Here is a 12,557-nt window from a genome sequence, read left to right on the forward strand (position 1 = left end):
CCTTCAGCCGTGGGCGACCCCATTTTCCAGGCAGCAGGGGGCGCCAGCCTCGCGGGCCACGTCCTCTGCCCAGCCCTCCAGGTGAGGCCTCTCCATCCTGCTCCCCCTTCTCTGCAGGCTTCATTGACTTCATCGTGGAGCCCACCTTCTCTGTGCTGACCGATGTGGCTGAGAAGAGCGTCCAGCCCCTGGCGGATGACGACTCCAAGTCTAAAAACCAGCCCAGGTGAGGGCTGCTGGGGTAGCTGGGTCTCCTGCTTCTGGGGGAGGGAAGAGGGCCTCACAGAGAAGACCGGGAGGAGGTACAGGGGCTGGTGGAGAAGCAGGCTACTCAGAACTTGGGAGTCTCTCTCCTGCATGGCACACACAGGCGTAGAAGGATGAGACCAGAAGGGTGTGGCCCGCACCTGTGATCCCCTCCACCAATTTTTGCTTCTTCCATTAGCTCTGTCTTTATTGCCTTTCTGCTAATCTTGTTTATATTTTCCTTCTAGTAGGAGGGAAGGTGTGGAGAGGGAGGTGTGAAATTCAGGGCAGAGGGCCAGGAACTTGAGGGTACCTTGCAGAGGTGAAGGGGGAGAAGGATAAATCTCTCTAAGTCTCCGCCTGGTCTTCCACCCCCTCCACTCTGAGGGCTGCGGCAGGCAGCTCTGGAGTGGGCTGGGTCTCACCTCTGGAGGTGGGGGGGGGGTCTCCTTTAGCTTCCAGTGGCGCCAGCCTTCTCTGGATGTGGAAGTGGGAGACCCCAACCCTGATGTGGTCAGCTTCCGCTCTACCTGGACCAAATACATTCAGGAGAACAAGCAGAAATGGAAGGAACGGGCGGCAAGTGGTGGGTGCCGTTGGAAGCAGGGATGAGGCCTTGTGGGGAGGGTGGCGGATGGAGCAGGAGCAGGTCTGTTTTCCATAAGCCCCTGGAGCACCCCTTGGTCTGACTGCCAGAGTTGAGACTGGAGCCAATCAGACTAAAGTTAGATTACAGGAAAGACTGTTTGGCCGATTGGCCTGGATCAGTCTAGGACGGGGACAGGAAAGAAGATAGAACAGCCATATCCCACAACCCGAGGGACCCCATGCATACGGTGGTGTGCAAATGGCACCCTGGTAGATTTGGGTAACTCGATGGCGTTGGCTGGGAAATCTCTTCCTTTATGTGTGAGTTGAGGGTTGTGAATTTTGGCAAGGCTGGAGAGGCTCTCCCTAGGTTGGCATGGGTTGAGTAGAGTTCATCTTGAAGGTGGGAGGATGCACGAGCATCCTTCACTTTTCTCTACATATTCCTTGGGTTCTGGGGAAAAGTATTTCTTGGTCTGGTCCTGACTTCCTAAATGTCCCCCGCAGGCGTCACCAACCAGATGTCCATTGACGAACTGTCCCCTTGTGAGGAAGAAGCCCTCCCCTCCCCTGCCGAAGAGGAACACAACCAGAATGGGAATCTGGACTAGCCTGGGACTGGCCCAGGTGAGCCTGTGTGGTAGAGGGGGAAGGGTCTCGAGATTCCATAGGGAGTAGGGAAGTCCTGGAGCTGGGTGTCCAGCATGGTGCCTTTGAAGGTTCCTCCGGGGTTCAGTGGATGTGAAGTTCTCCCTCCCTTCCCAGGAAGGAACATGGAAGAAGTGAACACAGAACTGAGCCAGGGGGTGAGTTGGGAAGCAAGGACTTTTTTCCATTCCCTCGGTGCAGTCCCTGTGGGAAGGAAGGAGGAAGCTTCTCGGAACAGGGAGGGCCTGAGCAAGACTACAGCCAGCCTCTTATAGCACCTTTGAGAGGGTTCAGGAATAAGACCCGGTCAGGGCGCAGGATTCTGTGAGGTGGATAACCGCCCCCCAGCACCACCCCCTTGGCTGGGCACCCTCTGCAGGGTGTTTTGTGCCTGACCGTCTATGGGACTGAGCAGGGGGACTTGGAGAAGGTTAAGTCAGGCTGGAGACAAGGCAAAGAGCAGAGCCCTGAGACCTCTCCCTCTTTCCCAGGTCCCCAAGTGAGTCCAGAGTATTCGATGTCATCAGCACCATCCATCGGGACCGACTCCCTTATCCGCTCCAAGGGAGCATGGAGGTTGAGGACCAGACAACCCACCCGAAGGCCAAATGCCAGAGATTGTGGGGTTGGGGGAAGGGCCCCTCCCCACCCGACACCCATTGGCGAGCACTTTAATTTCCCAGCAGCGAGACTGGGGAACTTTAGGGTCCCAATGGTCACTGTGCCCATCCCCCTGCCTCTGGACTCCTCCCCTCCCCCCACCTCTGTGGCCAGATGGCTGGCTGGGGGAGGGGAGCTTCTTGGAGGCCTCCCAGGGCCCAGAGGGGAGGGTCAGAGATGCCAGCCCCCAAGCCCTCCCCCATCCTTTTTGCCTCCAAGTTTCTAAGCAATACATTTTGGGGGGTTCCCTCAGCCCCCCCCAGATCTTAGCTGGCAGGTCTGGGTCCCCCTTTTCCTCCCCTGGGAAGGGCTGGATGAGGATAGGAAGCTGGGGGTTTTCAGAGCCCCCATGTGCGAAGAGGGGAGTGGGCTCCTTCAGGGCATGGTTCCTTTCTAGGGCCTGGGAATGAGGGGGAATATCCTCTTTGCCCCAGACCTACACTGCTTCAGCGCCATCCCCAGCCCCCCCCACGCCCCCATCCTCCCTTCCCTCCCATTCTGAAATGTCGACCGGGGGGAAAGAGGCGGCCTTTCCTGGGGTCCTCAAGAACTTGGGATTGGTCTAGGCCCCTGGGGCTTATCACCTACCCTGGCTGTCCTGAGCCCTCTGCCTCCTTCCCCTCCCCTGGGGCCCGGAGGCTCCCCATCCGACCAATGTCTGTAAAGTGCTTTGAGGTTTCCCCAGCAAAGCACCTTTAGGATGCGTCTTAGGAGCACAGGCAGGAGAGACCAGCCGGGTTGGGGTCAAGGGTGCATGGGAGGGTGATGTATAATCCAGTAATCCTGCACTGCAAACAGAGAGGGTCCCTTCTCTCCCTCCCCCTTCCGGCACCTGCCCAGCCAGCTGCAGACACCGAGAGACCCCATCCCCGGGACAAGTGGGGGGTGGGTGGCAGAAGGCAGATGGGAGGGACTCAGGGCTGCTGCTATGTGTCCCCTGAAGAGAGCCCAGCCAGGCCCCTTCCTCTCTTCAGGCTCCTTGAGCCGCCTTGTCCCAGGAAAGGCCCAAGTCCACGTGACTGCCCTCCTCCTTTCTTGTAAATACCAACCATGCATTTGTACAGTGGGCCCTGTTCGTGTGAACTCCATATCCATGGTCTCTTAGACCTGCCACCCTGACACTCATCCCTCCTACCCCACCCCGAGTGGGGCAGAGACGCATGTGACTCACCCCTGCCCTTGGTCTCCCAGAACCCTGCTATAGCCAGAGATCAATAAAGAAGGGAGACCAGGCCTGGCTGTGTTTGGTGTTCACAGGGTGGAAGTCCACCGGACATCTTCACACACACGGACTCTGCAAGCTCGAGAAAACCCTGGTGTGGTGCTCTCCCTGTCTTACGTGTAGGTGGGCAAGCTGGGGTCTTGCCTGAGAGCACACGGTAGGAATGGCAGATGTGGGGACTTACACTCAGGTTCTTTTTCTCTCCATCAAAGTGCTTCTTCAGTAAGGAAGGGCGAATCTTGCCTTCCCTCCTCCCCTCTCCCCTCTCCCCGGAAAGACAAAAGCAATGGCCCGGGGAGGCCTGACTATGGAAGTTTCTTCACCTGTGCTGGCTTTTGCCTTTTGCCCTGCCTCCTCGGTGTTTAGGACATGGGAGAGAGAGTCTTTCCTGTGCCCAGCAGAGGCCTCTTTGTTCGTAGCCACTGTGTTCCCAACTCATCTTTGCTAACGGGTTGGAGTAAGGGGTTGTGGTCTCCTCATAGCTGGAGGAGGGAACCCATCCGGGAGTGTGGGAATCACTAAGGTTTGGAGGACAGGCAAAGGCATCCACACAACACAACACAAGACAACACAACACCACACCACACCACACCACACCACACCACACCACACCACACCACACCACACCACACCACACCACACCACACCACACCACACCACACCACACCTCTTCCCTGTGGGCCAAGAGCCAGGGTGCAGTTCCGCCTCCTGCCCAGCAGGTGGCGGCCACAGCACAGTCCCCGCTGGACAGGCCTTAGAAAGCCCAAGTCTCACAGCGGCAGGGCAGCCCTGCCAGGTGGCTGCATCCTTTCCGCAATTAAGAAAAGAGAACCCAGACCCTTCCTTCCTTCTTGGTCCCCTGGAAGTTAGTCCTTCCACCTGTCTGTACCCCCAGCAAGTAAGGGCAGGATTGGGGAAGAACTCCCTCCAACCCAACCCCTTCTAAGGCTCCTGCCCAGCTTCCCTGTTTCTTCGTCTCCAGAGGCTGCTGGGCAGAAGAGCAGGGGGTTGTAGAGAGGGCACGACAAGAAGGGAGGAAGAAGGGGTCCTCTAAGTTGGGAAAGAAGGAAAATGCCAAGGACCTAACACCAAATTTATCACTTTTTAAAAACAGGAGATTTTTCCCAAAAGTGAAGAATAAGAAACAAATCCAGTGTCCATGCATCCCAACTGCGGTCTTGACTCCAGGATACCTCCTTCACTCTCAGACCTGTTGTGGGGGAGGGGCAGAAAGAGAGGGCGAGTGAGAGACCGGAGGTCCCACTGTCCCCACCCCTACTGGTCTGCCCAGCCTCAAGCATCTAACCTCTGATGTCTGACGCCAGTCCCCACGCTTGCCCAGCCTATGCAGGGGTGGGGGAGGGAGGACTGTAAAATCAAAGCCCATGAGGCTACTTCATCAATGCCTCCACTCCAGGCAGGGCCACTGCTCACCCTGCCTGGACATGAGCATCTCCCTTTCGTTTCCAAAGGCCCTTTCTCAGAAAGTCCATGGTCTACTTCATCACCCACTGGAGGAGTCAGAAACCCTAATACAGGGGCGCCTGGGTGGCTTAGTCGGTTAAGCGTCCGACTTTCGCTTAGGTCATGGTCTCGCGGTTCGTGGGTTCGAGCCCCGCGTCGGGCTCTGTGCTGACTGCCAGCTCAGAGCCTGGAGCCTGTTTCAGTCTGTGACTCCCTCTCTCTCTGACTCTCCCCTGCTCGCGCGCGCTCTCTCTCTCCTAGAAATAAATAAAACATTTTAAAAAATTTAAAAAAAAAAAGAAAAAGAAACCCTAATACAGAGTCTAACCTCAGTCCTTCCTCCTGCAGCTTAATCCCACTTCTCTCTGTGCACAGGTACATAATGTCCCCAAATCTTCTTGCCTTAGACAATAGCTCTTCAAGTGACTGAAGCTGGTCCTCTGTTCCCCCTTTCCCTGATTCCAGATCTTAGTCCCTGCCCTCATCTACACAGCCTGCTCCCCTGCAGATCAGGCAGCCCAGCCCTAGGCTCTTACCGCGTTGGCTCCCTGCGAATCCAATGGTGGTATATGGGTTGTGGGTTCCTCTGTGCTGCGTTTCTCACTGCCCCTCTCCTGAGCTTTAGGGATGGATTCTGCAGGCTCTAAGGACGGAAAAGGGGTGGCGGGAGGGAGAGGCAGCATTCATGAAAGCTTGGAGAGGGATCTGCTCCTCTTACCCCATCCTATACTCCAGTGACCCCTGAGAGGGGCCCAAGACCGGGCTGGGGGCAATCGGACAAGCCCGGCGGCGTTTTCTTTAATCACAACTATTACTACAGGTTCGTTGTGTAAATTTGCAATCAGAAATTGAAAAAAAAAAAAAACCTTCAAAGGAAAGTTAAAAAAAAAGTTTGGGTACAGTTTGGCAAAGTCGGACGTGAACTGATACGGGTCTGTTTTTAGTCTTTATCCCATTTGGTGGGACCATTCATTTCACTGCAGAAATATTCAGGTGTTTGATTACAGGGTGCTCAGTTGGGGGGTATTACATAATATCGGTATATCTGTATCTATGTCACCTTCATAGAACTGGAAAAGCTCTGGATTCTGGAATCCCACCTAGGATGAGGGACTGTGGAGATGCATTAAGAGCACTACCAGCAGCTTCCATTTATTGCATGCTTTGCATGTGTCAGCTGCTGAGCTAAGAACCGGTCTCATGTAATTTTCACAAACGGCCCAATGTGATGGGCATCATTGTTATCCTTTTACAGACTGAGGTTAAGGGAGTTGCCGGAGGCCTTTCTGGGCTGGGGAAGTGAGGGGGATTCTAGCTGGTGTGCGCTGGTCCTACCATGGTGGGCTTTCTCCCTCCGCACAGCAGGGAGCTCTGCAGCCCCCATTGGGAGGGTTTGTGGACATTCAGGAAGGAAGAGGGAGGAGATGCAAATACATGGAATACCTCCAAACATATCCATACTCTCAGGACAGTTTCTGGCTACTATTAGACCCCTCCCCAGCATGGGGAAGGTCTGCCTCCTCCTGGGCCAGTCCCTCCCCAGCCTGAACGTACTTTGTGCTTTCCCAGAAGCGCCCAGCCTTAACTCCGCTTCTGTGTCTGTGATCCCAGGTGGGCAGGACTCCTGGGTCCCTGTGCTCTCGGCGGCTCCCTCAGGTTCCTCTCCCTGCTGCTGTTGCCCCAGGTGATGTTCAACCATCATCTGGAGCTCTGGCGGCACAGAGAAAGGGAGGGACGTGACTGCCCAGAGTCTCTTCTGTGGCCCCTCACATGCAACGGCCCTGCTGAAGGGCCATCAGACATTGCTTGTGTGACATTTCCATCCCCTGAGGTCTGAACGGGGGGTGGGGGTGGGGAAAGATAGGCGCTGGGCACTAAGGAGGGCCAAAAGTTAGACCATGAAGCCTACTTCCTTCAAAAGTCAGGGAGGGGAGGGGCAGGGCCTTCAGGAAGAAAACACCCTCCTAACTTGCTGGGATACTCAGGGTAAAAGAAAAGACTCCGTTTAGATTCAAGAAGTATTTGAGTGCCTTCTATGTGGAGAGCACTGCATAGTTTATTTAACTGCCGTAGTGAGGTGGTGCTCAGGACTTGGTAGGTTAACCAGGTTCTGCCAGGCCACCCAGCTAGTGGGAGGCAACGCTGGAGCCCAGCCCAGACTGTCTAGCAACAATTCAACTGTAACAGAGGCGGGTTTCAAGGCTTCCCAAGGGCTCCCTGCAAAGGGGTCATTAGGTCCGCTGCTCAGCCTCAGACACAGGGGGGGAAGAAAAGGATGGGAAGGGTCTTCCTAACCTTTCATTGTGGGTGTGGTCCTCGTCACCTTCTTCCGTTGCCGTGGAGACATGGACAAAGTGGACTGTGAAGGACACAGAGCACAGGTGGGGTCCGGCCGCGCCCCCCCTTCTGTGCCTTGCCGGGCTTTGGACTCAAGATTGGGGGTCGGTGTGGGCTTCAGAAAGTGGTGGAGAAGATTCCTGCTTCCCAGCAACCACCCCCTTGCCCCCGACCCCACAATGAGCAAAGAGACTGAGTATGGGGGATATGGTGTGAGGGTGTGTCCACTCATGCTCGCTGGGAGGGTTGCAGAGAAGGGGGAGCCAAGAGGCCCTACAGATTGGAGGGTCTGACGAATAATCCCCTAATGAGTCTTTGGGCTGGGCTGAGCGAGAGGGACCAGCTCACCTTGAGAAGCGGGTTGGGGATCCGGTCTTCATCTATCTCTGAGGGGAACAGGGAAAGGAGAAAGTGAAGAGGACCGAAAAGCCAGGGTTGGGGGCTGGGGGGTGGGGCGTGCATCCCGACAGAGCTGGCTTCCCAAGGGGAGGAGCCTCAGCCATCACCTCCTTCCGGATCTGTCCCTTACATCTGCTTCTAGGAAGTTGGCCTTGATGGCTGCCCCTGCTCCCTTCAGCTTCCTCCTGCCCCGCTTTCTTCCCTGAACGTAGCCTTGTCCTTGACCCCGTGGACCATCTTGTATCTACATCCTCGCCTCAGACCTGAAGGTTCCTGAAGTAGGATCTGTGTGGCCTTTTTGCTCTTTTCCTCTCCTTGAAGTATCCATGTCTCTTTCTCCTCCAACCCATTGCCCCGGCCCCAGGTTCCGAACTGAACCGTGCACGGGAAGGAATACCAGATAAAGAGGAGCAAGTTTACCCTGCTCAGGGCGGTACAATCCATTCTGGCAGTTGGGGGCAAGCGGGAGCCTCTGGCATCCAGAACTCCGTATGGCTTCTTAGCATGGCCACCTCTCTCCCACTGTCCCATCGAGTTCCCTGACATTCCCAAAGACCTTGTTCTCTCCCCAGACCTTGCTGGGGACACTGGTGAGCAGCATGCCAGCTGCTCCCTGAGCTGTGTCTAACCTTCCCCTTCCCCTCTGGGGGCTGTGAGGATAGCTGATGGAGGCGGTCCCTCCCCCTCACAGCTGTCACTGCCTCTGGGGGTGGGGGCCGCGTCTCAGTTGCTGGAGAAACCTGGAAGGCTGTTGCCGCAGCAACCAGCACTCAGTTAGTTGACCACCCCAATTCCTGGGGGGCTGAGGAGCCAGGTGCTTTCCCTCCCCTTCCCCACGGCTCCGGCTCCGCAAGGCTCAGTCTTTCCAAAGCAAAGGAAATCCTGCTAATCTGGCCACCACTTTCCTTCCCCACCCTGGGACTAAGCCACTCTCCGACTCCTTAGATCTGCCTTTCTCCCAGCCAGCGCCCGCCTTCTCTCACTGGACCCCTCGGCAGGCCCACTCCCCTTCAGCGACCCATCCCCGGGGTTACCTGGGGATGACTGGTCACTGGTCAGCACGAGGGTGGCAGGAGTGGGGCGGCGCCTCCGAATCTGAGGGGAGAGGTCAAGTGCACGTGGCAGTCTCAAAGCCCCACCCAGCACCACTCAGCAACAGACTCCAGGCTGCCCGCTTAACATGCCTCCAAAATGACCACATTATGCGGAGCCTCAAGTCCCAGGGTGGGCATTCTTGGGCCCATCCCTTTCCCTTAGGGACCCAAAAGATCACCCCCACTCTGTCCATCCCCCACTCCCCTTTCCGTTTCTGCATCTCCCCAGCTCTCCAGCTCAGCAGCTATATCTGCTCAGACGCATTGATCTCTGGCTTGCTGTCCTTCCGTCCACCCTGATCAATGGTCAGAAATAAGCTGACAGGGCACAAGGCCTTTCTTTCCCCCGACCTTCCAGCCCACCGCCCCAAACAGGCATTAACCTTTCGTGCACTGGCGTCTGTGGGGAGCACCGCTCAGCCCCAGGAAGGTAGGTCTGCGTGGACATTCCCCTACCCATGCCCCTCATTCCCTGAAGTCCTCCCTACCCTCGGACACACGGCCTTTCTAATTTGTCAGGAAGTGTGGTCTGGACAGATCCTCATCAGGGGTAAATAAATGCAGGCAGGACCCTAGCGGGGGGCCTAAAGTTACCCGAAAAATCATCTCCTGGGTCCCAAGGTCCCATTCTAAGAAATTAACACATAAAAGCTGATTGACTGCGGGGCCTGTGAGCCCCTCTGCCCACCGCTGTTCTTCCTCGCCAGGCTGCCAATAAAGTTGATTGTTGTTGCAATCAGTCCAAGGACTCTTGGGACATGTAGGTTTTTTCCTTTCTCTGGAGGGTTTTGAGGCTTGGAAGTGACGGGGCTCATGGGGCTGGAATCCCTACAGCAACCTCCAGGGCAGCAGAGGGGAGGGACAGCGAAAGGGCTGGGAAAGGGGCTAAGATTATCCCGGGCTGAGCGCGGTAGGGCGAGGACACTGAAGGACCGAATTCCTATCTGTCTGTGTCCATTATTTAGTACCACTACCACTGGGGATGGGGGTGGTAAGACGCCTGCCCCTCTCCATGCTCAGAAAACGGGTGTCAGCCTTAGCAAGAGGTACAGTCAGACTAAGACTACAGCCTTAGTCTGAGAGGCGGATTCTCCCTAAAGAAATGAAAGACACAAAATGGGGGGTCTTTTGGGGATAAAGGTCACGGTTTTCTCTGGAAAATCCAGTGGCATCTATTTTGGGTGACATTTAAAGGTCTCTGGCAGTACTGGTCCTGTGTGTGTGTGTGTGTGTGTGTGTGTGTGTGTGTGCGCGCAGTGAATGTGCACACTCATATGCACTACACAAACATGAGCTGTGAGTCTGTCTGGTCATGCCTAGTGTAGATGTGCTGGACACCAGCAGGCAGGCCCATGTTCCTCACGAATGTGGGGTGAGGGCCATCCTTTCCTAGGAGGGGACTCCGCTTTCTTTCACTCCTGCTGCAGGCAGAGGGGACATGGTGGCTGTGGAAGAGTCAGAGAGACAGGGAGAGGGTGGGGGTGTCAGCGGAAGTTGGGAGTCCGAGAAGGAGACCGCAAGTATGCCAGGGAGGGCTTTTGAGAGGACACCAGGGCTCTGTGATGTTGGACAGGTCCCTTCCTCCACCAGTGTCCTTGCCTTGGACATGATCTCTAGGTGCTCAGAGTCTTTGACAATTTTGATGTCCTAGAGATATCAAAGAAGGGAGTAAAGTCAGGCTTCCTGGAGTACCTCCCAGACACCTGAACTCCTAGGAAATGAATAGATGCTCGGTTGTTCTTCTTTTTCTTGCACCTATCCAAATTCTGAGTGCTCAAGGATACTTTGTGCCTTTGCCTCTGATTTATTGCCAAGCCAGTCGCGCCCAACACCTAGTGGCCATGGGCACCCCTCCGTCCCCTGCCCCTCTGTGCTTCGTAACTCCTAGCTTCTAACCCCTTTTGCTCTCCCGCGGCAGTCCGGATTAGGCGCTCCTGCCCCGCCTGGAGCTTTTTGCCTGGGTAACACACTTGGACGACACAGCAAGAAGGGGTGAGGTGAGACGGCAGGTAGAATTTCGGGTCTAGTGGACAGAACACCAATTTCTGAAGATCAGAGAAAAGCGGGCGGCAGTCCCACCTCTCTCTTTTTCCCTCTGGCTCCTTAGCACCGTCTTCTCCTCCTCTGTCCCCGGACCCCTGAACCAGCTGGCCTATCCCCACCCCCTCCCAACGCACACCGACACCTGCCTTCTCTAACACCAAACACATGCAGGTGTCGGGCAGGGAGGCCTGTCTGTGCCAGTGGAAGGCAGTCCTTGGAAGCTTGCCCCTAACCCCCCTAACCCATACTCATGGGCCTGTTTTTCTGGGTCCGAGGGATCTTAGCTAAGCCCTTGCCTCCAGGCATAACGGCCTTGCCCCCGATTCCTGGGGTGGGGGTGGGGAGGAAGGGGTACACTCCACCCTCTTCATCCACACAGGGCTTGAGGCCTCACCACAGTCCATCCTGCTGTCACACCTTAGCCCTCTGAGAGGCGGCTCCCCCCAGGCCAGGGAGAGGACAGAGCCCGTTCCTAACCCCGCCCCACACTTTGGGAAGCTGAAGTTGCAGGGCGAGTGTGTACACCTACCCTTCCCTTCACTCCTCGACTTTATTCTACCAAACAGCTGGAGCAGCACGGAGAACACTTTCTCCAGCCCATCCCAGGAGGTCACAGGGTGCTGTCGGGTGGGGAGGCCCCACCAGAGCCCTGGCGGCTGGATGGGGGACATGGGGAACTGACCTTGTGGCCGATGGGTACGCTTTAGGAACAGGGACGTCCAGGCAGATGGACAGAGGACACAAAAGGATATGGAGCAATGAGCAAACGAGCAAATATTTGGCAAATGGGCGGTAGTAGTGACCACGGGTGGTCACCCTGTCCACACACATGCTCACTCTCCCGGCGACACGCACTTGCTCACACAGTCTCATCCACTGCCGCCTCTGCCAGGCTGCTCTGAGCTAAAAATAGGCCAGGCCCGGGGCTGGGCCACGGCCCTGGACTCCCACCCCTTGAGCCAAGGCCAGCGCAGTGCTGCTCCCTTGTTTAGGGAGCCCCTTGCACCCTGCTCCCAGGGATCCCCCACCTCTGGCTTCCCAGTGCCATTCTCTCCAGGCCCCCCCCACTCTCTGCTCCAAAGGGCAGGAGTTGGGAATAAGGACCCACGTGTCCAGACTTGCAGAAGAGGGGAGCGTCAGCCTGCAGACCCAAGCAGCCGTTTCCCCAAAGCCCCAGCCCTCTCATCAGTTGCCCTCAGCTCCTTCTGGTTCTCACTCGCTGGAGTCCCGCAAGGTGGCCTTGAATTAGGGGAGGGGTTGGGAGGGCTATTTCTCTTCCTTCAACTCCTTTCAGCAGCACCAGGCTCCCTCCGTTCCCCTCCTCCTTCCCCGACCCCTCCCGCAAGGCTGCCATGTCCCCTTCGGCGCCCCCACCGAGCTCAGAAACTCTGGTGGGGGTTGACGGCGTAGGGGATGCAAGACTGGCAACGGGGGGAGGGGTCGTGTCCTCAGGCAGGCCCCCTCCCCCAGGGCTGGGGCGCCGAGAGCGACTCTGCGGGGACAGGCTTCGATTGGAGGCGCCAGCACTGACAGGGAGAGGTGGCTCCAACTGTGGGGGAGGGGATAGAGGACCCCCCCCTTCCCCAAACTGAGCTCGGTCGCCCTCCCAGGGGCGCACTGCCAAGGGCGGACGAAGCCGGTTTCCCAGATCCCACGACCCAGGGGGTCCGTTGTTCTTGGCCGGGCGAGTCCCCGGCCACCCCGCCCGGCTCCGCACCTGCTCCGCTGCCTCGGGGTCAAGGTGCGGCTCCAGCAGCGGGACCGTGAACTGGATCTTCCGGGGGCTGTTGTCTTGCTCCATGGCTGGGGCGGCGGCCGCGGGGCCGGCGCTGCAGGGGCTGGAGGGAAGGAAGGCA

The 12,557-nt window shown here is 57.0% G+C and overlaps 2 protein-coding genes across 3 annotated transcripts in view; one reads left to right on the forward strand and one right to left on the reverse strand.

The window, feature by feature from the left end:
* Window positions 1-3,375, forward strand: part of PDE1B (phosphodiesterase 1B) — a 32,243-nt gene extending 28,868 nt beyond the window's left edge. For both annotated transcript variants that reach the window (XM_077753533.1, XM_077753532.1), the window contains 4 exons: window positions 118-226; window positions 702-832; window positions 1,342-1,461; window positions 1,974-3,375. In XM_077753533.1, coding sequence (XP_077609659.1) covers window positions 118-226; window positions 702-832; window positions 1,342-1,445 — 344 coding nt within the window. In that variant the 3' untranslated portion in view covers window positions 1,446-1,461; window positions 1,974-3,375. The remainder of the gene's footprint in view (window positions 1-117; window positions 227-701; window positions 833-1,341; window positions 1,462-1,973) is intronic.
* Window positions 3,376-4,443: 1,068 nt separating this feature from the next.
* On the reverse strand, window positions 4,444-12,550 carry PPP1R1A (protein phosphatase 1 regulatory inhibitor subunit 1A). Its single transcript, XM_077753638.1, has 7 exons — window positions 12,419-12,550; window positions 8,599-8,659; window positions 7,514-7,551; window positions 7,124-7,187; window positions 6,383-6,538; window positions 5,365-5,471; window positions 4,444-4,574 (listed from the first exon to the last, which is right to left on the reverse strand). The coding sequence occupies exons 1-7, from the start codon at window positions 12,500-12,502 to the stop codon at window positions 4,569-4,571; spliced, it is 516 nt and encodes a 171-aa protein (XP_077609764.1). The 5' UTR covers window positions 12,503-12,550; the 3' UTR covers window positions 4,444-4,568.
* Window positions 12,551-12,557: the final 7 nt, after the last annotated feature.

The sequence above is a fragment of the Crocuta crocuta genome, unplaced genomic scaffold (genome assembly GCF_008692635.1).
Source record: "Crocuta crocuta isolate KB4526 unplaced genomic scaffold, BGI_CrCroc_1.0 scaffold30, whole genome shotgun sequence".
Classification (NCBI taxonomy): Eukaryota; Metazoa; Chordata; class Mammalia; order Carnivora; family Hyaenidae; genus Crocuta; species Crocuta crocuta.

Bases quoted from the DNA above. Each gene is read 5' to 3' on its own strand.
- PPP1R1A (XM_077753638.1), bottom strand. From the start codon at position 12,502: ATGGAGCAAGACAACAGCCCCCGGAAGATCCAGTTCACGGTCCCGCTG. The intron at 6,539-7,123 runs GTTAGGAAGACC...CTGTGCCGCCAG, and splicing joins GACCACACCCACAATGAAAG to AGCTCCAGATGATGGTTGAA. The intron at 5,472-6,382 runs GTACGTTCAGGC...TTCCGTCCTTAG, and splicing joins CGCTTCTGGGAAAGCACAAA to AGCCTGCAGAATCCATCCCT.